This window comes from Bison bison, unplaced genomic scaffold (assembly GCF_000754665.1).
Source record: "Bison bison bison isolate TAMUID 2011002044 unplaced genomic scaffold, Bison_UMD1.0 scf7180017864329, whole genome shotgun sequence".
In the NCBI taxonomy this organism is placed as follows: Eukaryota; Metazoa; Chordata; class Mammalia; order Artiodactyla; family Bovidae; genus Bison; species Bison bison.
The window spans coordinates 1,864,447-1,891,921 of record NW_011494901.1 but is presented as its reverse complement, the minus strand read 5'-3'; the positions used below and the strand labels follow the sequence as shown (position 1 = coordinate 1,891,921).

The 27,475-nt window shown below is 45.7% G+C and overlaps 1 protein-coding gene across 1 annotated transcript; it reads right to left on the bottom strand.

Moving 5' to 3' along the window:
• Positions 1-14,730: 14,730 nt before the first annotated feature.
• On the bottom strand, positions 14,731-27,394 carry ENC1 (ectodermal-neural cortex 1 (with BTB domain)). Its single transcript, XM_010853537.1, has 3 exons — positions 27,005-27,394; positions 21,374-23,186; positions 14,731-17,341 (listed from the first exon to the last, which is right to left on the bottom strand). Exon 2 carries the CDS (start codon positions 23,173-23,175, stop codon positions 21,406-21,408), a length of 1,770 nt encoding a protein of 589 aa, XP_010851839.1. The 5' UTR covers positions 23,176-23,186; positions 27,005-27,394; the 3' UTR covers positions 14,731-17,341; positions 21,374-21,405.
• Between the last annotated feature and the right edge of the window lie 81 nt (positions 27,395-27,475).

The window sequence follows — 27,475 nt, the reverse complement described above, 5'->3', positions numbered from 1 at the left end:
TCCTGGGTCAGAAAGATCTGCTGGAGAAGGATTAGCCTACCCACTCCAGTATTCTTGGGCTTCCCTTGTGGCTCAGCTGTTAAAGAATCCATCTGCAATGCAGGAGACCTGGGTTTGATGGTCCACATCAAAAAATTTAAATAGATATATGTTTATTTACTATAAAGAAATTATAAATCATTTTAATTTTATAAATAAATTATTAAAATATTACAAATAAATATTTTGAAAGTAAAAGAAAGTAAAAAGATGAAGTTAACTTGAAAAAAAAAGAGTTGTGGCTAGATAATAGAATGGAATATCTTTAATTTTATCATACCAAAACTTCATATGCTTTTATTGTAAGTTACTTTCCTATTATTTTTTCTTTTCTCTTACAGGTTGCGCTGGACCCTCTGTGCCTCAGGCCAGTTCCCACTCCAGGACCCTCTCAGCTGCTGGAGTGTTGACTGCTGACAGCCCAGAGCTGAGCGCCACCACCCTCTCGCAGCCGTCACTCCAGAGGGCCGCCTCTGCCAAGGTCCTGCCCCGTGACTCCTCCTCGGGGCCGCCTCCATCCACTGAGTGGTTGCTGGCAGGTAATGAGGCTCTGATTTGGCACAGTTATGCAGGATAGCCCCAGCTCCAGAGCTCCCTGTGGGATCTGCTGAGCCATTTGTGGGATGGTGGTCAAGCACAGCCCAACCTCCGTCCCATCCCAGCTCTGCTTCCTTCCCTCTCCCACGCGTGCTGATTCTGAGAGCGTGTCCCACGTGCTTCCAACTGCCTAATGCCATCTCCGGTTCTCTTTCCTGGACAACCTGGACTGTAACATAAGTACAGCATTATAACGGCATTTGGACGTTGGGTGTCTTGTTATCTGGCAATTTTAACTGAGGATAGTAAAGGGGGAAATTAGCAAATATTTGTCACAATAAAAAAGAAAAGAAGCACTGTATATTGTGGGCATGAGAACCTCTAGACTAGGTGATCTCTGCCGGGTCCCTCCAACTCAAGACCCTCTCCTGGAGGGCAGGAATACTCCTTGCCCCAGGTGGGCAAGTAACCCAGACTCAGAATGATGCCTTCTGCAACTCCTTCTCACGTACTTGAATAAAACAAGTATTCCTATACAGCATCACTTCACATCAGCACTTTCCCCCAGATTATCCACCTGCCAGGCCCTATATCTGTCAGCAAGCTCTTGCTGGTTGCAACCAGCAACTCGCAGCAGTGCCTGCCCTTCCCACATTCTTAAAGCCTCGCCTGTGAATGGCTGGCTGCCTCTAGCTTTCTGAGAGATGCCAGGTGCCTAAGGAAGTAATAAACGGGCTCAATAGCACCAGGCACTTTGTCCTTTGAGACTTTTTTTTTTTTGGATGAAATACAGGTTTAATTTCATTCTTAATATCACAGAATTGTAGTTCTCCTTAAACTGTCAACTGACGAAGATTCACAGAGCTTGAGGAGAGTTGCAGTGTGCGTGTGTGCGTGAGCATGTGTGCACGTGTGTACCTGTGGATGCTCTGCAGGGCTGTGTGGGAGAGAGTGCTTGCTGGCCTCAAGGGCGGTAGAGGAGGACAAGCCGAAAGCAAGACCAGCGAGCACCACACTTCCTCCTCTGGTCTAGCCCTCTAAGCCAGGCTGCCCCAAGCCAGTGATTCAAAATCCCTGAAAACAGCTAAATTTTTTCTCATGCCAGGGAGTTTAGTTCAGTTCATTCACTCAGTCGTGTCTGACTCTTTGCAACCCCATGGACTGCAGCACACCGGGCTTCCCTGTTCATCACCAACTCCCAGAGCTTACTCAAACTCATGTCCATTGAGTCAGGGATGCCATCCAACCATCTCATCCTCAGTCATCCCCTTCTCCTCCTGCCTTCAATCTTTCCCAGCATCAGGGTCTTTCCCAACGAGTCAGTTCTTCGCATCAGGTGGCCAAAGGATTGGAATTTCAGCTTCAACATCAGTCCTTCCAATGTATATTCAGCACTGATTTCCTTTAGGATGGACTGGTTGGATCTCTTGCAGTCCAAGGAGTCTCTCAAGAGTCTTCTCCAACACCACAGTTCAAAAGCATCAATTCAAAATCATGCCAGGAATGTGTTCCTTTATAGTAAAGCCAGACTAAGGGTTGTTTTACCTGGCTCTGTGACCTTAATCAAACTGACTGTTGACATAATTCTTCAGGATGCCACAGGATCATTGACTATCTTAGCTGTCAGACAATTCACACAGAAAGGCAGATCAGAGTCTGAGAGTGTGACCCTGGCTCCTCAGGGCCAGCACACTGCCCCCAGGTTGGCTGAGCACTGGAGGCTGTCTCATCACCCAGTACCTCTTCCTTAACTCCTTCACCTGTCGCCCTAGAATGCCAGTCAGAGTTTCCAACTCTGGTTCCTCCTGGGGTGTGGTGATAATTAAAGCAATAATGGTTTTCAAGCACAGAGACATTCCAGATTAAAAGACACTACATAATGGAACGCATTCTGCTTCTAGTGACATAGGCTGATATAATTGCAAGCTAGGAAAATAAGATTAAGCCAAGCGTCCCTGTTATAGCAGCAATACCATTTACCTTACTCTCATGACTTAGGGCCTGCCTCATATAAAAATAAGCCCTAGTGCTCAAGAAAGAAGACACCAGGTTGAGAAAGAAATGCTTTTAACGCACTCAACTTCCACTTCACAGACCAACAAAGCTGTACAGTTCTATTCCAGTCACTTAGTTCAAGGCTAAAAATTGGGTTAAGAAAAAAATGGCACGTCTATTTGCTCATCACATCATTTGTACCTCACAGACAGCTTTTATTAAAATATTCATGTTGCTCAAGGATGGATTCAGAGATTATCACGGTAAATGAAGTAAGTCAGAAAGATAAAGACGAATACCACATGATATCATTTATATGTGGAATCTAAAATATGACACAAACATTCACAAAACAGAAACTCACTCGCAAACACAGAAAACAAACTTACGGTTACTAAAGTGGGGAGGGGGTGGGGGAGGATAAATTAGGAGTTTGGAATTAGCAGACACACACTACTATATATAGACTAGATGAACAACAAAGTCCTACTGTGTAGCACAGGGAACTATATTCAATATCCTGTAATAAAGCATAATGGAAAAGAATATTAAAAAGGAATGTATACATGTATATAACCGAGTCATTTTGCTGTACAGAAGAAACTAACATAACATTGTGAATCAACTCTACTGCAATTAAAAAAATATATTCATGTTGCTATAAAAAGCAGGAAGACTACGTAAGGTCTGCCAGTTAACTTATGCAAATGCTTTGCACGTGCATTTTCTTCTCTCACTATAAAATTGACATATTATACTGTTGCATATCTACTCTGCTGCCCAACACAGCAGCTCTTAGCTGAACATTTCGCATCCCAGGACAATGTTGACTGACATATAACCCAGCACATCACTGTTAGCGGTTCAGCAGTGCCCAGGCTACAGCCACAATGGTGGCCTCAAATGCCCCGCCAAGATGTCAAGAAAAGTGATTTGGGGGTCTGAGATGTTGGCCAACAGACTGCACTTCTATGCAGTAATGCTTCTGAGAGATTGTATTAAGAAGCTCTGTTCATAGCCACGCCACTGAGAAAATATATTTTCTGATTCCATTCATTCAAATATATCTGAAATTCCAGGTCTTAAACTGGCAAAAGAACCCCAAAAAGCAGAAGGGAAGTGTTTATTGGGCTTCCCTGGTAGCTCAGCAGTAAAGAATCCACCTGCCAATGCAGGAGACTCGGGTTCAATCCCTGGGACAGGAAGATCCCTTGGAGAAGGAAATGGCAACCCACTCCAATATTCTTGCCTGGGAAATCCCATCGGCAGAGGAATCTGGCAGGCGATAGTCCATAAGGTCACAAAGAGTCAGACATGAATTAGTGACTAAGCAATAACAACAGTAGCAAGTGTTTATTAGGCAGCCTGGATTGAGGAGGCTAACAGAACGTGAAACAGAAAGGAGCACAAACTGTTTCTGGTTGGGTATATCTGCTGTTGAATGATATATAAAACTTGGCCAGGGTGCCTACTATATTTCTAAAGTCCTGATGCCCAAGCTGCTTCCAGAGGCAAAGAGAACGGATTAGAAAAATACCCACATGGAAACAGCTCAATGACATATTAACAGAAAAATGCAAGTTGCAGATTCAGTAGTATGATTGCTCCTCCTTGCTCCTCCCTGCTCAAAGAATCCAAGCAAGCATGGTTCTGTGGGGTCAGCTGCATTTAGGCCACAAAATGTTAGAGGCCATCACAGGAAGTTCACCCAGGGATGACACCTCTTCCGTGGAAAAGTATGTCCCAAATTTCAAACAATTCTTGCTTATCAGCTTCTACACATGAGTCATAATTAAAAGCTTTCAAAAATTTGTTACACCATGGTTTCACTTGGCCCTACCTTGATTTTTATTTCTCAAAAGGTGGGTGGTTTATAAAAAATTACTTCCCAGGAGCCAGCTAACATGCTCTCATCTTCATTCAGGACTCTGGCCTCTGGCCTCTGGTACATGTCTGTGGACGCTTCCTTCTATAGGTGCCACATGAGGACCCAAACCTCACCTCCAGAAGTATTTGTTTTCAAATTCCCTGGAAAATATTTCCATCTGGAACTATGATCATCAGGTTAAATATCAAATTAAGTACTTATTTCTTTAAATAAATCTAGTTTTAGGCTACCTACTCTACAGGGAACAGGTTGAGTTCCTTAGATATTTTAATTTTGGTAAAAAGAAGTCTGAAATTATTTCTCTCAAGTTGCCACATGAAAACTTTTTTCCAGATTTTAAAAACTTATTCTTCATCATCTGTCATTTCTCCTTCAGTTAAAATCCTAGGTTGAGCTTGTGACAAACAAGGTGTGTGGCTGTCACTGACTCTATTTTAGTTCCTAATACCACTTTCAGTGGGTGAAGGATGGCACCCTGACAAGGCTTAACTTCATCTCCTGCTGTTACCATCTCAACAGAAGGACTTAGTGGAAGTCATTCAACAACTCTCCCATTGCCAATAACTTTACGATGTAGAAAGGGAGGCCCCAAACTTTATTCTTTCCTGTGACTAATATGGTTTCTCCTCCTCCTTTCTTAAAACTTCTAAGTGAATCACAGAGACAAGTTGAAGGCTGAAAACAACGTGTCAGCTTTTTAATGAGCTTTAATTGTCACCACAGAAAATTAAGCACAGACTGAGAGTCAGGATCCAAGGCTGACTATAAACCCCGGCCGGGCAATCAGTCCTGATCCCATGAGATTGCGAAAGCTTTGTCTTGGGAGTAGAGAGAAAAAACCTGAATGGACAACAGAAAGGGAGTTTTCAGCTTTTCAGTGGCCCCAGCTGAGACCACTTGCAGTCACCCCTGCCCCTTGGGGTTTGCCCTGGATGCTCTAAGGCAGGATGGGGGTGCCCCACACAATGCCTGCACCTCCCCTCCTGCCTGGCTGGCTGATGGCATCGAGACACTGGCATCCATTTGTGGAGGCTTCTAAGGGGCTGTCTTTTGGTCATCTTCCAATTCTACACCCCAGCAACAGAAAGCTGACCTTGAAGAAAGACACTTAATAGGGTGTCAGGATGTTTAATAAACTAAAGGTGCCCAGGGTGGGCTTCCTGCTGCTTCCAAAGCTGTGAAGACCTTTGCAGGTATGTTCAATCATCATGCTCTTCCTGAGTAAGATGATAGCCATTTCAGAGAAAAAGAAACAGAGGAGAAATAACTGTGGAACTCAGCATGCTCAACATCTATTTCAAAAGCACGCTCAAAGGTCTCCATTGGAAAATCTTGAATAGATGCAATAGTCATGCTTTTAAAACCGATCAGAAAGGGATGGGCCACAGTGCTATTATGGAACCATGTTATTGTAAAAATGCACATTATATTGCTCCCAAATCTTTTTATTCAAAACCGCCGGATGAAAGGAGCAGTTCTTTTCAAAGAAACCAAGGCTGCTGCTTCCTCAGAGAATAAGCTGTGATAGCTGGTCACACATCAGCAAATAGCCCATCTGAGCTAAGAGAAAAATAATGGTTTGGTTTTGTTAACATGGGGAAGTGCCATTACTTTTAAGGCTTTGTTGTAGACTGCCTCTGGATGATTGCTGCTGCTATTAACCAGAATGTTCTAATTGGATATTAGCTCATTTATGAGGCAGAGGGAGGAAGAGCATTTGCCCAGGTGACTTGTAACGAAACGAACAAACAGATGTTAGGCATCCTGAAATTACCACCAAGTTTTCATGAGTTGTTAGATGCTGAGGCGCTCTGGAAATCCTGCCGAAAATTGCAGCTTAGTTGTGAGCAGAGCAATCATATCACTCTGCTCAGGCAGATTGCTGCCAAATGCTAGGATGTTTTCAAAACCATTTAGTCATCTCCCCTGAATATAAAAATGAAAGTGAAAAAAAAAAAACAAACTATCCCTCTGAAAGTATGATACCGAGAGCTGGGCCACGGGGATGATCTCATCCCTACTGGAAACCTTCCCTCACCTGCTCCTACACCTGCCTGGCCCGCATGAAATCACAGGGTCAAGGGGTAAGATAGCAGGTAGGTGGCGATTTCAATCTCAGTCTTCAGCTGTGACCCTCCTGGTTTAGTCGGGTCCTCACATGGCTCAGACGGTAAAGAATCTCCTGCAATGCTGGAGACATAAGAGACTCAGTTTCCCTCCCTGGGTGGGGAAGATCCCCTGGAAGAAGAAACCCCCTCCATTATTCTTGCCTAGAGAATTCAATGGACGGGCCACAGTCCATGGGGTCACAAGAGTTGGACATGACTGAGTGACTAACACTTTCTGAGAAGCAGACATCAAGACAGGATAGGCCCAGCAAGAGATGTTCAGGAGAAAGGCCTGAAGAATATGAGGAAATGACCAGAGAAAGTGGAAAGAGATTCAAACCACATCCCACGTCAGACCCTTGTGAAGCAAGACAGGAAGGAGAGAAAGTGCTTTTCTAAATACTAATGTTTCCTGTTGCTAGTAAGACACCTGCCAGGCATCAACAGCTCCATCGTCTACTCATCCCTCATCCCTTTCTTTTTTTTGGAGGCACTGCTTGGCATGTGGGATTTTAGTTTCCTGACCAGGGATTGAAACTGCACCTCCTGCATTGGAAGTGTGGAGTCTTAAACACTGGATCCAGGGAAGTCCCCCAACTTCCCTCTCTTACAGGCTCTGTCCCATACGGTGGATTCCAGGTACCATGTACATTCATCACAGACTGACGCCGTTCCAGGTCCACCTGTGAACGTGGCTGTCCGTGCATGAGCCAAACCTGCGGAGGTGAGCAGCTCCTCCCCTCTCCGCTTCTGCTGTTTCTGTTCCCCACCGAGGCTGCTGCCTGGCCTCTGGTCTCCAGGAGCAGTACCCACCACCCCTTCCCACCTGGAGGGTGGCCCCTTTCTTCTCTTGTTTTGAAAGAGCCACTACACCCTTCCCCAGAGATGCAAAGGGAAGGGCGCTGCTCAGCCCTTGCTCTCAGAGGCAGGAAGAGATCTGCTGATGACAACTCGCCACCCAGCCTGAGTAACTCACTGAATGTGCAGCATTTAGGGCACATTCAGTGCCAGCCCAGAGGCCTTGGGAATCCCTGCCCGAGGGTGACTCTCTGTCCTTGGACATGGTTCCTGGATGGCAAGAAAAGCTGGGGGTGCCATTCAGAGATTGTACAGGCAGTCATCCCCCAAGACCTATCTTCCTCACAGCCTCCTCTCTGGTCTGCTGGCAGCAAAGGACACCCAACATGTTACCCGCCTCCATCACGCCTCTGTGCTCCACCCCATTCTCCAACCCCCAGGGATTCCCAAGGTGCCTCTTCACAGACAGTTCAAGCCGTCTGCCCTAGCCCCAGCCAACAAGGCCAACCTGTGTCATCCGAGAAACAGACACCCTGCTTCCCCCAGCTACCTTTAATCAGTGCTACCGGAACTTTTGAAAGACCTATTGTTGTTCCCAAATGGCTTGTTTTATCTCTGAACATTTCTGTATTTCAACCTGGGATTATAATCCCTTCCTTCTCTGATTATTTCAAAAGAAAATGTTCCCAGCCAATAGACCAGTGAATGACGAAATGAATTTCTAGTCACACAGGCATTTGTATTTTGGGCTTCCCTGGTGGCTCAGCTGGTAAAGAATCCACCTGCAATGTGCGAGACCTGGGTTCAATCCCTGGGTTGGGAAGATCCCCTGGAGAAGGGAAAGGCTACCCATTCCAGTATTCTGGCCTGGAGAATTCCGTGGACTCTATAATGCATGGGGTCACAAAGAGTCAGACAGGACTGAGCGACTTTCGCTTTCACAGAGAAGCCTGGCGTGCTGCAGTCCATTGGGTTGCAAAGAGTCGGACACGACCTAGTGACTGAAAAACAACTGCCATTTATGAAGTTGACTTTCTGCTCTAGAAAAATACCTGAACATGGAAATAATATATTACAGTCTTTAAATTTCAAACACAAAGTCTTATGAAGGAAAAAAAAATGTGCAGAAATAAAAATCTCTGAATCAGCACTTATACAGTGACTGCAGATATTCACATGTAGGTATTTGCCAAAATATCGACTGTCAATTTGTGAGTCAGTCGGTTCTGACAGTGAATTGTAAGTTCGCAGCTTGGAGTGTAGGACGTATCCTCCTGGCGGCGATGTTATAATTGGTGGCTCGTTCCCCATCATGACTCCACGTCCTAAGCCTCCGCTAGGAGGGCCTGATCTGGGGTCCTGGGTCAGTGGCCCTGATCCGGGGTCCTGGGTCAGTGAATGCAGGGATGGGAGAGTTTTCTCTTTCCAGTACATGGAGTCTACCCATGGTAACAGTTTTTAAAATATATATATATATATATACACACTATATAACTTATTTAGGTTTAACAATTTATTTGACATCCTTTAAAGACTCTTTTTGTTTCTTTTTATTTTTTTGGCATTTAATATACCTTCTTTTTTTAGGGCAGTGTTAGGTTCACAGCAGAACTGACAGCAAAGGACAGGGTTCCCATACCAGCAACATAACCCCGTGTCCAGCAAACACGCAACCTCCACCTCTCTCAAAGTCCCCACCAGAGCCGTCCATTTGTTGCAGCCTGGGTCTGCTGGGAACTTACACTGACACATTATCACCTTGGGGTTCACTCTCGGTATATATTCTACGGGTCTGGACAGATACATAAGGGCGTTTCAAAGATTACAGTATCACACAGAATAGCTTAAGGGCCCTAAATATCTTCCATGCTCTGCCCTCTCATCCCTCCCTCCCACCAACGGGAACATTTTTGAAGTCGTGCCTTTCTCATTTGTTCTCCCGCCTGCTGCTACAATACCCATAGGCCTTCTGACTCCCAGTGTTCCCGAGTGTGCCTTCCAGTCGAGCCCCACTTGGGCAGAACGCACCCCACCCAGGGTTCCCTGACGCAGCTGATCAGCGCCCGCACCCCCACCCACGCCCCAGAGTGGCCTGGATCATCTGAACAGGCAGATACTAACAGTCCCCCAGACGGAGCTTAGGGATTTCCATTTTAACAGGGTGCTGACTGACCGCCTCTGTCTCTTGAATAGGTGCAACCTCAGTAAGCACCTGAAAGGAATGTGAGGTGGACCCCCCAGGCACGTCTGCCCCAGAATCCTTCTACTTTTCCCTCTTTCTCCCTTCCTTCCCTTTAGAGCAGACCCATGATAGCAGAATTCCTAGATTTCTTCTCTCAAAACGGTTCTCCTGGCAGCAACAGACTTGGCCAGAACGTGTGGGGGTGGCTGAGTGGTACCCCGGTGTTTGCAATTTAGAGCTTGCCAACAGATTAATTAGATCCTCAGAGAGAGAGACGTTTTAGCTTTCACTTTGCAGGTGCCCGATTTGTATCTACTGATTTCATCTTCTTTGTACTTACAGTATCCGCAAGTGCTCTCAGCCCTTCTAGGATATTCAATAAACACCCCCAGCAAAGTCTAAAAACTGGGTGTAAACTCACTTTTTGTAACAAAACAAGTCATCCAACCACCCAAGGAAAGGATTAGTAGAAGACTTGGCTGCCCCTCCAACTGCCTTTCCTCGATGCCATCCCCCATCTTCGCCCATATAAAGATTATGGTTGCCAAGGAAACAGGACCAGAGAAAGAGAAAGACAGAAACTTTGTCTCATTTGGTCTTCCCAAACTCACAAAGCAAGCTGGGCTGTAAGCAGAGCTGGATGAGATTATGGTAGATTTGTAATTTACTTAGTCAAATTGCTTTTAATTCCTAGTCAAGCTTCAATGTACACTTTATTTTTCCTCTGAAAGTTAGGTCTTGCACTTAGTGGTCCAAGGTCTGACAAATAACAGAGCTTTACGATTCATTGTCTGTGATTAAACTCAAATGCAGGACAGATGGCTTGTCTGAGTATGTGTCAGACAGGCAAAGCACTTAAGATTTGTGACAGGCAAGACCAGGAATTAACTGCTAAGTTTTTGCATTTATTCATACATTCATGTGCACCATGAATATGGCTGTAAAACTCACTTAAGTGTTCTCACTTTATTCACAATATTCCCAAACAAAGCAACTGCTCTCCTTTTGGCAAACCAGATGCCCTAATCTCAACCTCATTAACTCAAAATCCATTTTTCTCCTACAATATGTGCTGTGTACGTTTTGTCTTACTGTGACATGCAGGTTGCAAATGACATCCTTCGAAAACCCAGCTTGCCCAGAACCCAAAATGTTGGTTCTCACTTCATTTTTATGAACACTTTTATTGAAATATTTAACTTTTTATTGAACAAACATTTGTCTGTCAAAATAAACAAAAACTAACAAAATGAGAACAGGCAAAGGCTATTTATTCAGAGCTTGCTATATCGCAGGGGAGTCAGTCACTGTCAGTTGGTTTTGGCAGAGACTCAAAGGCGGGCACAGAAGTGAAAAGGCTTTATAGTGGAAAAAAGGGAAGGTTTCAGATATGCCCTGGTTGGAGGCTGGTGACCTAGGGACGTTGAAGGCAGGCTAACTAGAAGCAGGCATGTTATATGATAGTTAGGAGGGGATATTTGATTTTTTTCTGGTTGGTCCTAAGTGGGGAACAGCAACAAAAATTAGAAAAGCTGGAAGTTATTAATCAAGTCCTGGCTGTTTGGGGCCAATTGTTGCACAGGTTATTGTTTGGCTTCTTAGACCAGTTGCTAGAGATAGTAATCTGACTTCCTGCAAGTCAGACTTGTAGATTGCAGGCTGACATTCTGGGCTGGTTACGGGAGATAACGCGGTTGGTTTCCTGGTCTGGTTGCTGCAGGTTTTTGTGGTTCAGAATTCTATTTTTATTACGCACTGGCCATTGTCCATTTGTATGTTCAACGTTTAAGCGATTAACATTATACGAACAAAAAGTACACAGAGTCTAAGTGTGCATCTAGCTCAATGAGTTATCAAGTGTAACGACCACCCAGGGCCCCCGTTTATTCTAAAATTCTCCTCAATCAGAATTTCAGAAACCTGTCATCAAGGAACATTGTGAGCGGCCTAGTAGATTTTCTTTCTCTTTGCTTCTTTAGTCCTGGTGTCCAGGGTGGGACTCACCACTTGCAAACTTCTCAGGCCTTCTCACGAAGTCATGCCTTCCCAGACACAATATGGGCAGTCCCGGGTTTCCCACAGTCAGGCTCGGCCCCATGAGTCACCATCCTCCACATTCCTGGACAGGTTCATAGAGCATGCCTTGAAATCCAGGCCTCACCACTTCCTTGGCAAGTTAATCTCTCAAAACCTGTTTCTTCATCTACAAAATGGGGGTAATAACAGTGCCTATTCTCAGGACCTCCCTGGCAGTCCAGTGGTTAAGACTCTGAGCTCCCACTGCAGGGGGTATGGGTTCAAGTCCGGGTAGGGGAATTAAGATCCCACATGCCTTGTGGGTGCAGCCAAAAAAAAAAGTGCCTCTTAATTGCTCTAAGGATCAATTAAGGCGATGGACACGTCAACACAATCTGTCACACAGAATAAGCACTCAGATTCTGATTTATTGGATGTTTAAAATGTCTAAAAATGACAGCTGAACATTAGTGAGAACCTCCGACGCACCAGGCCCTGAGCTTAGTGCTTAAATGTAGGATATGAATAAACGTTCCTAGCTGACTCATTAGAAAAGGCCGTGGTGCTGGGAAAGATTGAAGGAAAAAGAAGGGGCAGCTTTTCACTCTCATGCATTGGAGAAGGAAATGGCAACCCACTCCAGAGTTCTTGCCTGGAGAATCCCAGGGATGAGGGAGCCTGGTGGGCTGCTGTCTATGGGGTCGCACAGAGTCAGACATGACTGACGTGACTTAGCAGCAGCAGCAGAGGATGCGATGTTTAGATAGCATCACCAACTCAAAGGACATGAATCTGAGCAAACTCCAGGAGATAGTGGAGGGCAGAGGAGCCTGGTGTGCTGTAGTCCATGAGGTCACAACGAGTCAGACACGACTTAGTGACTGAACAAGAACAACAAAAATTAATCATCCTTATTTTACAGAGGAAGGAATTGAGGCTTAGAGATGTTAAGAAACCTCTCTGCACTTACCTGCATTTGTTGTGAGAGTTAAGAGATGAAGGAAAGCATGTCTTTAGCGCAGCCCCAGCGCATCATAGTCACTCCATCAATGGGGCTGTTGTTTAAAATGACCCTTGGATTATCCACTGTGGCAGACCCTAGGCAGCAATTGCTTAGCAACATCTGCTCTCCTTTTCACCCTTAGCAACAAAAAACTCACTTTTTTGTATGGGGTGGCATCAAGAGGAATACGTAAAAGTACTCCTCTTTTCAGGCTCTCTTACTTCTTTAGGAGGTTGTGAGACCCAATTCTGGCCAGTGAGAGGTGTTTAAGTTTCTGAGGTGGGTCTTTTTGGAAAACTTATTACTGTCTCAAGAAAAAGGAAATTTCATCTGACAAATACTTCTTTCCTTTTGCCCCCATCTTTGCCGCCTAGAATGCCCATGCAGTTCTGTGAGGTACAGCTGCCACGGGCTGTTCTGGTAGCCCAGCTGGTAAAGAATCCACCTACAAGGCAGGAGACCCCGGTTCGATCCCTGGGTTGGGAAGATTCCCTGGCGGAGAACGTGGCAACCCACTCCAATATCCTTGCCAGGAGAATCCCATGGGCAGAGAAGCCTGGCAGGCTACAGTCCAAGATTTGGACATGACTGAGTGACTAAGCACAGCACAGCACAGCTGCCAGCCTGTAAGCATAAGGACCAAAGGCCCATGCCTGGGATGCCGAGGCAGAAGAGTCCCCTGGGACCTCCCTGGTGAGCCAGAGCCTGGGACTCTGCCCTCCCAATGCAGGGGGCCTGGCTTTGATTCCTAGACAGGGAAGTAGATCCCAGATGCTGAAACTAAAGACCCAGAATGCCGTAACAAAAGGATCCCACGTCCGCAACTGAGGATCCCACCTGCCACGGTTTGACTTCGCACAGCCAAACAAAATAAATAAATTTTTTTTTTTTTTTTTTAAAGAAGAATCCCAGACCCCTGATGGCCTTGTAGGCAGACTGTCCAAGCCCTGGATTGCCAGCCTCCAAAAGTTTTCACCCCTGTAATAGCCAGATTTCAGTTGATGTTATACACATTTGAAGGCAATCCAGACTAATGCAGCCACCATTAGGGTGATAAGGATATCTGAATGAAATGAAATTTCCAAATGAAATGAAAATTAGGAATCTTTAGTATCTTCTTTAATCTGTTTACACATCCCTACTGATGATAAAGAACTCCTGAGAATGAGAAGTCGGTCCACATCATCTACATGAACTCTTCTCCAGCCTTCTGAGGACTGGCATCAAGGCCTCAGCATCTGAGTCCCACGTGTCCACTAACTCTCCCTTCTCACCAAGTCACATGATGTCATAGATGACGTCACCAGCAGGGCTTCCATGGGTCACGAGCACTGTGTGCCAAGGGACCGGAGGATTCTGCAGTCACTTGTTCTCAAGGCTTGGCTCCGGACCAGCCTCACCCAGCATGGGCCTGAATGACGCTTCTGTAAAACCTGAGGCATCTGCTCTGACATCTTGGTCCAAGTCCAAGGGCAGTAATTGCATTCTGCCTACTTGTGTCTCTCCTAGAGTTCTAAGGTAGTATTTATGTCTATCCAAAAAAGATGATGCCCAGTGTTGCTCTGCCCATTAAAACAACAAGGGGTCCACCTTAAGGGATAAAGGAGCATCTGCACGAGGCACGATATCCTAAAGTGGGGGCAAGAGGCTTTACGAGGAGCCGGCTGGGATGGCAGCTTTCAACTGGAAAGAAGCTAAGTTAAGAGGGGTTAAACTTGTGGTTTTTCGTGCCACTTCAAAGAAATAATATGCATACATTTCCACTTACTTTAAATAACTCTAAGGCAGTGTCAGATGAAAACAGGATTTACCTCCAGCCTCTTTTCTCACAGCTTTCCTAACAAAACATATCCCACGAGGAGTACAAAAACTAAATTCCTTCTATATATTAAGCATGTTGTCTTACCACTGCATAGTACATGACTTTATATTCTAAACCATCAGTAAGCTCAACTGAGGTATATTTTGGGTTTGCTTAAATATTCTAAAAGGCCAACATTTTAAGTTACTTAATGTGCAAAATTGCTCTAATAAATGGATATAACTAAATGGTGAAATAGAGGACACCCAGAAAAATTTGAAATGATCCTCTTTTGAATTCAACTAGAAAAAGCACAATTTTCCAATGCCTAAAATTATATTCAATAATTAGCCATACACACAATGAAGAGAAAATCTCTAATAATTTATTTGACCTTCAGTTTCACATTGTGAAAAAAAAAAATAACAGTTTTACAAAACCTCAAAAATGTAGTAGCAAACAAGTACATATGAACACGAACACTTTACTTCTTCAACTTACACAGTTTTGTATGTGAACCACATACTCAAAATAGTCAAGAGAGGGATATTATTCAGCTCTAATCATTCTTATTCAGACAGGTGTCAAGCCCAGAGAAAAGGGGTCTACACAATTATACCAGAAGTGGAAGGCTGCCCTTTGTTATCCGTTTCCACAGCAACCAGCCCACAGAATAAGAAGAACCTTCTCTGTCTTATGCCAAGGTTTTTGTGTGCACTGTGCTGTGAATTGTATTTGCTTCAAAGTGTACGACATTTCACAGGGTGAGAATGGTCAAGTAGTGAGCCCAAATGCCTCTGTCAATTCAAAGAGCAGGAGTCCAGAAAGTTCCCTGCAGGCTGCGGGCCCACCCTGACCACCGCTCCCTCTGGCTCACACACTGCAATTAATAGAGGATTCAAGGACAGACCACAACTTTGAAACAGCTGCAGAAAATTCACCCTGCTCTCAAAAGCCACGTAGAGACACTCACATCTTGCCAGATTTGCATCATAAACTACGGAGCTGTAACTGCGACAATATACCGCCAGGGTACAATCAGACATTTGCATGGCTTAGAACACATCTAAGAGCGAGGGACTGACTGCTGCAAAGTATTGAGACCCTCCCTTTGATTTCAATGGCTCATTTATTTTGGTCCAAGTATAGCCCACTTATTCACGGTACGGACGGACATGTACAATTAGTCTAATGAATTCAGGTGGAGAGAAATGTGAGGGATTTATCTGTCTTTAGACAATGCAAACACAAAATGTCAAAGGTTATTGGTCTTAAACCCTATTTTCTAAGATACGATATTACGAGAAACAGCAATGGAAGCAGTGTGAGTTGCAAATGCTGGGCTTCCCCGGACACTTGCGAGGAAGCACCTATGAGTCTACCACTAATACCTATCACGACACATGTTTAGCAAACAAGCACTGGAACTAGCAAAGAATGTATTCACAACCCATTCCCAGCTCTCCAGGGAGGCCTCTCAGAAGGGGCCACTGCTTACTGTTCTTTGGTGTTTGGGGGGCCATACGTGTCACTTTCGTGCACCAAAGAGTTCTTTTAGAGACTTACCTAAGAGGGAGCACTGAAGTTTACACTGTACCCCTCTAAATATCACCTTGGAGAACTTTTAGCACTTGCTAAACGCTACAGCAGGAATAGAGAACGACCAGTTTTGGTCAAGCAAATCTGATTGAGTGAATTAATTTCTGTCGGTGAGAGTTCTGTTTTTTCCTGTTAACTGGGGTTATGGCCAAGCATTCTCAGAGGGTAATAAATAGATAAATAAATAAACTTTGGACAATGCCTTTACCTGTGCCCTATATACAGAACTAGACCATAGAATTTCCAGGATTTCAGGATATCACACAAAGGGGAAAAAAAAAACCAAAAAACTGCCAAGTGATTTGGTCCTTTCCAAACTTCAGTAGCTGAGACAGAAGCAAGTAAATCGAACAGGGATGGGAAGGACAGAAAGAAGGCTTCCCTTGCCCCAGGAGCCACTGGCATGACCAGAGCCCACGACACCCCAAAGCTGATTTAAGTTTAAGAAAAAAATGACCTTCATGCTTTCCCTACCTCTAGGATGTAACTTTAAGTTTCTATTTTGTAATCTTTCCCTGTCTTGACATTTACAAAATCTGCCCCCGCCAACCCTGCCCAACCCACCCTCCAGTTATACCCCTAATTGTAACGCCAAAGTTTTCACTTTTGTGCAGCAGAGCACATCACAACGGTCACAAAATTGTGCAAAACGTACAACCATTCACACGCGTCCATACACGTGAAGACAACTATAAGCACTGTTTCAGCATGCAGGATTCAAACAATAAATAGCTAAACCTACAACACATTTCTTACCAGCCAAGGGAAAGTTTAAAGTCACTTATAAATAGAAAAGAACATCTAGCAAACAGCTACCAACAATGTCCCCATTGTTCAGAAGCGTTTCTGGGGAGCACAGCCCTGGGAGATTAGCGTGGAGTCCAGCGGTCCTCACTTCTGCAGCCAGCCCAGCCAGCTCCCCTCCTGGCCCCACAGTCGGGCTTTCAAATCTCCAACAGCAGCTGGTGTGGAGGCTTCAAGCTTGCTCCTCAGAGAGAGGTGACAACCATTTCAAATTTTACACATAAGTGGTGGAACCCATGGAAAATCAAATGCTGAATATGGTACAGCAAGGAAAAAGGGCTGGCTTTTCTCTCCCTTTGAGAAGCTGATTAATGCTGACATTAATCCACAATTACAAGACAAGGACTAGATCACAGGTTTGTTCATTCATATTTAAACCATGTGCTACTCGCACTGAAAATCCCACCCCCTCCCCCACCCCCTTCCTTCATGTCCAGTTAGAAGCATTTACAAGGTGTGGTGGATTGGATGCGAGTCTTGTAGCAACTTCTTTTCCTTTTTCTTGTCTTTCATTCGATTTGGCCTCTCTAAAGTAGAAATCGCATCTTGTCTCATCGAGGGATGGAGTCAGCTAAAATAGAAGAGAAGGAAGATTTTTTGTTAGTCTCAAATCTAAAAAAAAAAAAATTAAACTCAGGACAGAGCTGGTCAATATTGCTTCTAAAGGTCTTAATTACACATTTGGTAGGCAATGTGCAAAGATATTTAAAATGCCAGACTTAAATGAGCACACTTGTGCATTCGTGCATGCAGATGCTCCAGCAAAAACAGAAAAGATCCTCACTTCTTGATTAACCATACATACATGCAAATCAAACCTATATACCTAGGTGCTATTACATCTTCTGCTTCTGATATGCGTAATTCCTCTCCATGGTTAAACAGCGTCACTGTAAAGTGATCACCAGAGGGTCACAAGAGATTCCTTTGCCAACTCACCCCCACCTTCTTTGGCCCATTTACCATAAAGGATTCCAAATTAAATTTATTCACCATATAGAAAGCAGACATATTAATCCTCTTATTTAAATGCATCTCTGCTATTCATTATGGCAGAAATCAGTCTCGCTTCTTTTCACATGACAGCACACCAGGCCTCAGCAGCCAAGGCTGGAGTTTATTCTCCAAGTTCATCAGTCCACACATAGGAGACTCGGGCTGTGGCATGCAGCATTCAGCTTTATCACCTACAGGACTGACCGACCGTCGATGATAAATTCAAGGTGCTGTAAGCACAAGCTTGCAGGTTTCATGAGAACTGGTGGTTTCTCACACCAGCAATCCTTCACACTTGGTTAAGTCTAATTTTACATAAGAAGAGTTCGCAGAGGGCTTTTGTCTTTGAAAAGCTCCCCCTGTTCTTGGAGCACATTTCCAGCCCTAGCATAGGAATCTGCAGCCCCAATGCTGAAATTCCAAGTACAGACAAAGGAATTCAGGAGCGGCTGCTCATCACTCACGGAGTCCTTCTTGCTCTCGGGTGTTCAGAAGTCTGATTCATTCCATTAGCTGTTTCTTCCATTTCAAAACAGTGATTCAAGCTTTCAAGACATTCCTTAGACTACCGTGTCATCCCCCACCCCCACCTCCTTGGAACCTATACATCAACATGAGGCCAAAAGAATGTATCTTGTAACAATATGAAAGTTCAAGATGTTGCACACTCAAACAGAAAAACCAAAAAAAAAAAAGAAACAAACAAACAAAAAAAACCCCAAACAAAAGCACCTCTACAAAGGGGAGCAGGGGACAAAGTGAACCAAAATCCAAGTGTTGTCAAGCTGGGGCCACAGAGCACCATGAACACGGAGTGAAATCAAAGGCATTTCCTTTCTGTCCCTCCCAGCGCTGACAGAGCAGCAACAGAGAGTTAAAATCACCTTGGTGGATAAGCTTTCAGGCAGAGGGAAACTTTGTGTTAACACTGTATTAATTCAGGTAGCACCTACATTTGGAAGGAAAAGCCAGGTCCCGGAAGCACTTGCAGCTCACGACTGATACCTACACAGTACTTCTTTTAAGTCACTCCATCCGGCTTAAGTGTTTTAACACTATCTTGTGTGCCGTAAACTTTAAAAATTTAAACCAACATTCTCCCCGTCGGAAACTGCAAGAGTGGCTTTGATCAGGCCCACGCCATCCTTTAAAAAGGCAAATCCAGCCCCCTCAAATTTGCTTGTCCTGTGCTTGACTCTCTGGCTAATAGCACCAAGAGTGGAGAGGATATGTTTCGAATATAACCCAACACTTTTTTTGCTCCATTTCCCAGGGGCCGGACATGTGTGATTAAATAGGTTCAAAGCCCCAGGAGAGGGTGAATTCAAGTGTTTGCTAACATACTCACTCTGGGCTGAGAAAGAAGGTACCAAAAATGAAGTATAGAGATAACAAGCAGGTAACAGTCATAGAAACCTCATTTTCCCACAACACATAAAGCTAATTCCACTTCAAGGTAAGGTCTAAATTGAAGGGAGGAAAGAAAACTAATAAGAGTATTGAACACTTAATATATTACAGACATGGGCTAGGTATTTTCACCCCTTTCTTTGCTTTTTTCTCATTTATCAATTCATCCAAGTCTAAACTGGGACAGATCTCAAGGAAAGCACAATTCAAATTACTCATTTAACAAAGGGGAAGTGTGAAGTGCAGAGAGGTCCAGACTCCACAGCTGAAGTCTAGAACCAGACAGACGTGGTCGCTCTCTTTCTGCTTCCGGTTCCTTACCTTGTTCCAAGGATGCCAAGCCAATCACCACTTGGAAGTATGGCCACTGTCACTGGCAATTTTTAAGGCTCTCCTATGCAAATATAGTCAATTCTGGACTAACACCCAATTTAGCAGGCTGTTAATTGATGCTTCTGCCTAGAAGGTTCTTTAAACTTCCTTTAGAGTTGAGTAATGCATTTATATCACAAATGAAATAACCCCTTTCAGAGCATTTGTTTATTCAGGATTACTGAGATGCCAGCAAGGCTGCAAAAACCAGTTTGGTTTGGAACAGCTACCCCATTCGCTCCCCAGAGGACGGTCCCGACAGTTCCTGCACCCATGACGGTGTCTCAGTACAGGTAAGCATTACGTTACGAAGAACTGTACCAACTGTAACAGGCGGGAGGAGATGAAGAAGAAATGAAAGAAATAGAAAGATTACATATGAAAGGGAGGTCAATTTTACTGGTGTTTCTAAAGGAGCTGTAAGAGATGAGTGAAGAGAAGACAAATCAAGAGTCCAAACCCCCTCTTTGCTGGACGGTCGCCTTGAAAGGTGTGAAGCATACTAAACAGAACCAACCTTTCCAAGTAATGAGTCCATTTTCCCAAGCAGCTCCTCCCAAGCAGATTCTTAAACTTCATCCTCTTATTATTAGTAACGAGCCCTCTAGTCACCAAAACAAATCAACCCATTCCATGTGCTCTGTGCTACGCTTACACATGCTTAAGTGACTTCGGGGCCAATCCTGAGAGTGCTTTACAAGGAAGCAAGGCAGCCATTAGCTCCCTGAACCCTGAACTGTGAAGGCCTATTAATTATTTGAACCAAGAGTATGATACACTCTTAAGTACACAAGACAACCATTATGTACTCAGATATATGACACAGAAACACAACTTTTGTTCACCCTGACAATGGGGTCAGCCTGAATGATTAACTCTGAAAAGCTGCAGGGAGGGCGGTTTGGATGGCTCTGTGTCCACGCATCAGACAAGCTCATGCAACGCAGGTGCAACTTTTTCCAAGGACAAACCCAGATTTCACAAAAGTTAGTGAATGCCCTAAAGGCGGCAGTTTGGGGATGGGGGGACGGGGGGACATTTTAAATAAGCTAATAAATAATTTTGCACAGAATACACTGGGAATAATTTTCAGCATTCGATTTTTGAAACCCTACTTCATTTCAAAAAGGGTTTGAGGAAGCTCAATCTAAATGTCAACAATTATCTCCTGGGGTGATACCAATGTGAAGTGTACTAAGTGCCCATTTGGCATGAGCTGAAGTGCTTACACTTTGCAGCCAGACTGCCTGGGTTGAGGTCTTGACCAACCTTTCTGCCTGCTAAACCCTATGACCTCAGGCAACTTACTTAACCCCTATATACATCAGGTGTTCTCATCTATAAAGTGCTCCTGTAATAATATCCCACAGGGTTGTTGTGGGGACCAAATGAAAAGATCCATGTGAAACACACTGCCCAACAGCCAGCAAATGGGGAAGGCTCAGAAGACATCAGCTGGCATTATTAACATAGGTCAGGGTTCCCAACCAGATCATAATTAGAACCACTGAAGAACTTTCTAAAAATGCTAATGCCTGGGACCCATTCAGACCCAACAAACCCAGCCTCTGGGGTGTGCAGATTTTGGAAAGCTCTTTGGCAGATTCCGAGGCTCAGTAGAGGCTGAGAACCACTGGCTGATGATCTGGGGGGGGACTGCAGCTGTGATCAACACACGTGTTTAAGCTTTGGGGTGCAAGTGCTTTTATTGGTATAGTTTGTGTGGTACTTCTATAGGATGGGCTATATGGAGCCTGTCTTATCCCACATACGAGCTTACACAGCTCACTCAACTATACAGATACTTACAGCTAAGCTGACTTACCTCACGCTCACTCTCTCCAGGATGCAAGGCATTTAAGAAGGCAGATGTTTCCAGGTGCTGACAAACGCAGTAGGGATCAGTGAGTACGGGACTGTGGTGATGCTGTTCCACGCATCCAATGTTGGGTCGTAGCAGTCCAGAGTTTTGCATCGCTGAATGCCAAAGTAACCTCCAACCACGTACAGTTTGTTTCCGGAGGCCACGGCATGGCAGCTCATGCGCTTTGCCGTCACGTCTCCCACCTTGGTCCACTGGTACGTCTCGCTGTTGAATTTATATGCAGAGCAGGCGGAGAACTCGGTATCTCCCCCCATAATAAAAATCTGGTTGCCCAGCACAGCTGCCGCCGTGTAACGCCAGGGCTGGGGACAGGTGGCTGGGACCGTCCACCTGTTTTCACACTGATCGTAACACTGAACTTTGGGGAGCTTGTCATGACTGACGCTGGTACCTCCAAAAGCAAACAGCTTGAGCTTGGCGCTCACCACTGCGGCGTTGCTGACCCCTTCTCGGAGGGGAGCCACCATGGTCCATTTGTTGGTTGTGGGGTCGTAATGTTCCACTTGCTTCAGAGAGACTGAGGGGGAGGCTGGGAGGCAGCCAGTGGCGGCAGTGTGCCCCCCAACCACATACAGGCAGTGCTTGAGCTCAGCAGAGCCGTGGCCAAACCTGGCCACCAGCATGGGGGCCGCCTTGGACCACTCCTCATGCAGGGTATCATATACCCAGACGTCTTTCGAGACCCCGTTCTCAGACCCTCGCCCCCCAGTAATGTATACTTTGCAGCCAATTGCACACGCACTGAATTCTTTTCTCGGGCTTGGGATGTCAGCCTTGGGAATGATCTCTTTGGCCTTCTGGTCGACCAGATAGAGTTTGTCACACATGAAAGTCTGTCCTCCCAAGAGGAAGAGGGCATGGCCAGTTTTCCGGGGCCGGGCACAGAGGCTGGTCACCACACCGTCGTTCTGCAGGATTTTCAGTTTGCACCTGATGGCCTCTTCCACGATCTCCTTGCTCTTCCTCTGCTTGGTGATGAGTTCTTCCATGGCCACGTTCTCCATGAGATAGATGGCCGGCAGCAGCGCCAGCCGCACCGTCTGCAACAGCTCTGGGAGGTAGCAGTAGCGCTTCTTTAGGTCGTAGCTGATCCAGTTAATTGCAGACTCATACACAAGTCTTTCGTCTTCGGTCTCCAGCTCTTCACTGGACAAGAGCTGCACTACCATGTCCTGGGGCAGCTGGAGGAAATCTTCGTTCTTCCTGATGGTCTGGAAGTTGCTGAGACACATCCGCCAGGAGAGCTCGTACAGCTTGGTGCACTGGTGCGCATCGGACAGCAGCAGCATGCCCAAGCAGTTGGTGGGGTGCAGGTTCTTTTCCAGGAACTCAGCACACGCATCCCGGATGTCTTGAAACTCCAGCATGTCGCCAGCTTCCAGGAGTGATTCTGCATTCTCTTCATTGATGATGACCCGGGAGGAGTAGGCATAGTCGAGGAGCAGCTCCAACACTTCTGGGTGGATGGAATTGTCGAAGTTGACTTCACTGTCCTGGCTCTCTTTCAGGCCCCCGCTGAACATGGCTTCGAAGTAGCGGCTGCACGCAGCCAGCACTGCCCGGTGACAAGGGAAGGTCCTGTTGCCCGCGTGGAGAAGAACATCAGTGAAGAGGCGCTGCTGGCGTAACAGGTTCAGGTGAGTGAGGACACTGTCCGCGTAGGAGGACTTGTGGAACAGGTAGATGTTAATGGAGCCACTGCTGGCCCTGGACTTGCGGTTCTCGTGCACACTGACAGACATTGTTTCCACTCCTGGAAAAAACCATACACAACTACTGAACAGTGATGCTCCCAGTGTTCGGAACAGCCGAGCCAAAGCCACAATCGAAACCAGAAGACAAAAGACACCAGGGAACAGAATACTTCGCTGTGGGCCCCGCTGCCTACATTCTGAATAATGGATGGCCAGGCCTATCCAAAGCCAGAGACAGTTACCTATAAGGAAAGGCACTCACACTACTGTTGAGCTATGTGAACTATACATTGTTTAGAAAAAAAAAAAGTCACTGCTCAAGAGCAGGTTCATCTTGGAAAACCTGATTGCCAACTTTCAGGATGTTGAAGTTCCTGAGAATGTAAGTCAGCAAAAGCCAAGAGGATCAAGGTCTCATTCTCACAGGTCCCTGCCCTGGTCCAGCTGATTCAGGGTTGGTCACTTGCAATGCCAGGCCTCCAGCTCTCATAACGCCACGATAGGCACAAGTTTTAATGCCCAACATAAAGCCATGTGTAAGACAAATACCTACTAATTAATTCCATTAAGAATTCCTTTGGTAATATCCACTGTCTTTACCAAAGTGTAGGTACAGTAAATGGGAAATGTAACACTAAAACCACAGGTGTAAGCCAACTTCTGAAGTGACCAAACATTTACTTAACATTACAAATCATTTCTAACCAGACACCTCTACCACTTCAGTCCTAAAAGAGCCCCAATATAAACATGACCATATACTGATCAGCAAGCTATCCTGGAAACACCGAATAGACTCTGGCCTCACTTACCACCCACCTTTTCTGCTCTGGCCAGCTTCCAAAATGGGGATTTGTGCCCAGAAAAGAAAGACTAGTTTGAGTAGCAAACTCAGGAGTTCTGTTGTTCTGTTCTCCCTGCTTTAAATCAATTCTTAGAAAACTAGCTGCAAGAACAAAGGGTGTATCCACTGCTCTCTCTCGATTACACAGGGATCAATCACCAGGACCATCCCTGGGTGCCTCCAAATGCTGGCACCTGCGTATAGGGAGATCAGAATGCAAATGTTACTTTATCTAAATCAAAACACACATACACACGTGTGTGTATATGTGTGTTGCCAGCCATTGTTAACTTAGGGTCACTCTAGAATTTATTTGCGGACTACAGTGCTTTCCTCAGTATCTAAATGGGAATTATAGCAGAACCGAATCGACTCTTTGGCTTTCCTCAGTAATCAAAGTGTAGGCTAAAGTTACAGGACATGCCTATCACCTATCTTCAAAAATTGAATTATCTTCTTCTTTTTTAACCCTACCCTTCTGTTAAGTCAAAGGAATAAAGGCTTCAAGAACCCGCCTGTCAGAGGATTTGTAGGGAAGCTGTTTATTCCAGGACGGTGAACTGCATCGATACAGTATCTGTTCCAAAGTAGGAACAGCCAGTCCTTACCAGCCTTGTTTCCTTCAACCTGACCAGCGGAGGCAAGGCAGGCACAGAGAACAACAGAGGCAGGTGCCTTTGACACACCCGGTCTATACTATTAGGAGTTGCAACTTGTTTTCTTTTATTTTAGGCATGTAACTTTTCATCATGAGTAAACATGATTTACTGGAGAAGAAAATAAACAAGAGTCCTAGGGCTCTGGTGTTAAGACTTTAGGAAGCACCCATCAATCTCCACAGTGACCTGAGCTGTGACAAATGGTGAAGAGGCCAGCATCACCCCCACCTCAAGCTAAGCCTCTAAGGTCTAGTCCAGGTTACCCAAGGCCCAATGCTCCAAAGAGCAACCGACAGGACCCTATGTAAATGCACCAGGTTCTCCAATGTTCAAACCTGAATTAGCATCCCTGCTGTTCAACTGCTGTAGTCATCATGTGCGTGAGCACATTCAACCTTAAGTACTTTGAAGAAGAGTTTTAGCCTAAACCTCAAAAAATGGTATAAATACTCTTATGTCTTATATAGAAACTTGCAAGAATTCCAAATGAGTAGCTATGCTTTTTAACTTTTTTAACTAATGCTTCCAAAGCAATCTCAAAAGCTGCCTTCCTTGGATGGACCTAGAGATTATCATAAAAGTCAGATAAAGACAAATGTCATATGATATTGCTTAATGGAAAACCTTTCTTAAAAAAGATAGAAATGAACTTATTTACAAAACAGAAATAGACACATAGAAAACAAACTTAGAGTTACCAAGGGGAAAGGAGGAATAAATTAGGAGTTTAGGATTAAAATACACACACTACTATAGACAGCCAACAAGGACCTACTGTATAGCATATATACTCAATGTCCTGCAATAGCCTATAATGGAAAAGAATTCATAAACGTGTGTGTATTCTGAACACTTTGCTGTATACCTGAAACTAACAACATTGTAAATCAACTGTATTTCAATTAAAAAAAAAAAAAAAGCTGCCTTCTTTCTGGCTGAGAGTGAATGCAGCTGACAGAAGAATGAGGCTCTTGCACAAGGTACAGAAGCACCAGAGTGCCTGCAGATTGAGCTGGAATCACACCCACCAGGCCCAGAAGGCATTTCCCTGAGCAGTGTAAAACAACACTCATAGCCAGGCTTACACTTAACATAACAGTTTAGAAGACTGTGGGATATAGGATCTGCATCTCTTTACAGCCTGTGTTTATGCTCCTGGATTTCCCAAGTAGGTTCAAAAGCCAGCAGAAGAGCCTAGTCTGTCATCTTGGACGCCACCCAAATGGAGAAGTGTGTCACAGTCAAAATCCAACAATCTTGCAGGAATATTTGATTAAAAGGTACACTTGAAGACCCAAGGGAGACAACTTGCCTTTTGGTTTAAAAATATGCAAACATGAAAACATCAGCAGAAACCATGTGTACAGCCTCTAAACACACCTTCAACACAGAATGAATCATCCTTCTGGCATTTTTTAAGCCCCCAGAGAAATAATATTTGCATGCCAAGTAAGTGGCCAAAAAACGCACACATATACTTAACCTGCCTCTACAAAGAAGAAGGGGAAAAGGGCTGCTATTACCAGTGAACATCAAAAGGAATTCTGGCTACAGTAACTTCAGTTCACTTAATGCTCTTTAACCAGGATCTCAGCCTCCAATACTTAGCAGCGCGTCACATTTCTTTAAGTTTTGAACCTGATCTCCAGGCCATCAAAGGAGAAACTAGGCAGATTTTCTCAGGCAATTTACATTATTGATAACAAAGGAACAACACTATAAAGAGACTGTTAACAAGAAAAGCATTTTACTATAGAGTCCTCTATAGCACTTGTAACGCTCTTTAACACACGGCCATGCCTGTGAGGGCGACACAAGATACATGCCAAGTTCAGTGGTTCATCTCCACCCCGCCTACCAATTCCTATCCTTCGAAACTAAGCCTGTTAAAGCTAAACAACTTGAATGACAAAAACCTAATTTTTTAGAAAGCAGTTTTCATTCATTCCCCACAGACATCTGGCCGCAGTGAACACGCCCTCACTAGGGGTGTCTGTGCGTGACCCGAGTGCCGCGTAGGGTGCAAGGGGCACAAACAATCCCGCGCGCTCGGCACGGCTCTTCCCACGGAGGGGAATGGGGCGGCGGGGGGCTGTCGATCGCATCCTGGCTGAGCTCCTCTCTCCCCAGCGGCTCGTCCGGGCGGCGGAGAGGAGGCCCCTCGGGCAGTGCCCGGCTCCAAGCGCTTGTCCTAGGAGCGCAGCCGCGGGCCGGGGTCTCCGCCCGAGAACAGTTCCCCACCGCCACCTAAGTCGGAGCTCCCGGCTCCGCGGTGCGCGCCCGCGCGCACACACACACACAAACACACGCACACTAGGCAGCCCCTGAAACCCGCGGCGCCCGCAACAGGTCCGCGGCGGTGGCGGAGACTTACAGCAGTGGCGGCCGGCCACAGTGCACAACCAGTTAGTTGGGTCTGGCCTCGGTAACCCGGCGGGGAGGCGACGGAGCAGACGTCTCAGCCCCAGGGAGCAACAGCGACTGCCCTGGCGAAAGGAGCGCGCATGGGGCTCCGGCTCGCTGGCTGGTTACCGCGGGCTGATCGCCGCGGTCTCAAGATTCCCAGGTCAAGGACTCTGGGCCTGCCACCCGCGGAGCAGCTCCCGGAGGGCGCTCGGGAGGGAAGAGCGAGCCAGCGGCCGCAGGCGCAGGGGAGGGAGGGGGGCTGATCGCTCGGGGGTGGGAGCTGAAAAGAGCCGTGCGCGCCGGCGGCCGCCTGGCGTCTCCACTCGGTCTCTGCAGCGCCTCAGCCGCGCCGCCTCCTCTCCGGCTGCCCGAGCAGTCAGCGCCCAGCAGCCCAGCGCCCGGCTATAAGCGGCGAGACGGGGAGGGGAGGGAGGGGAGG

What these genes read in the sequence shown, in the direction of transcription:
- ENC1 (XM_010853537.1), bottom strand. Translation starts at nt 23,175, where the DNA reads ATGTCTGTCAGTGTGCACGAGAACCGCAAGTCCAGGGCCAGCAGTGGC.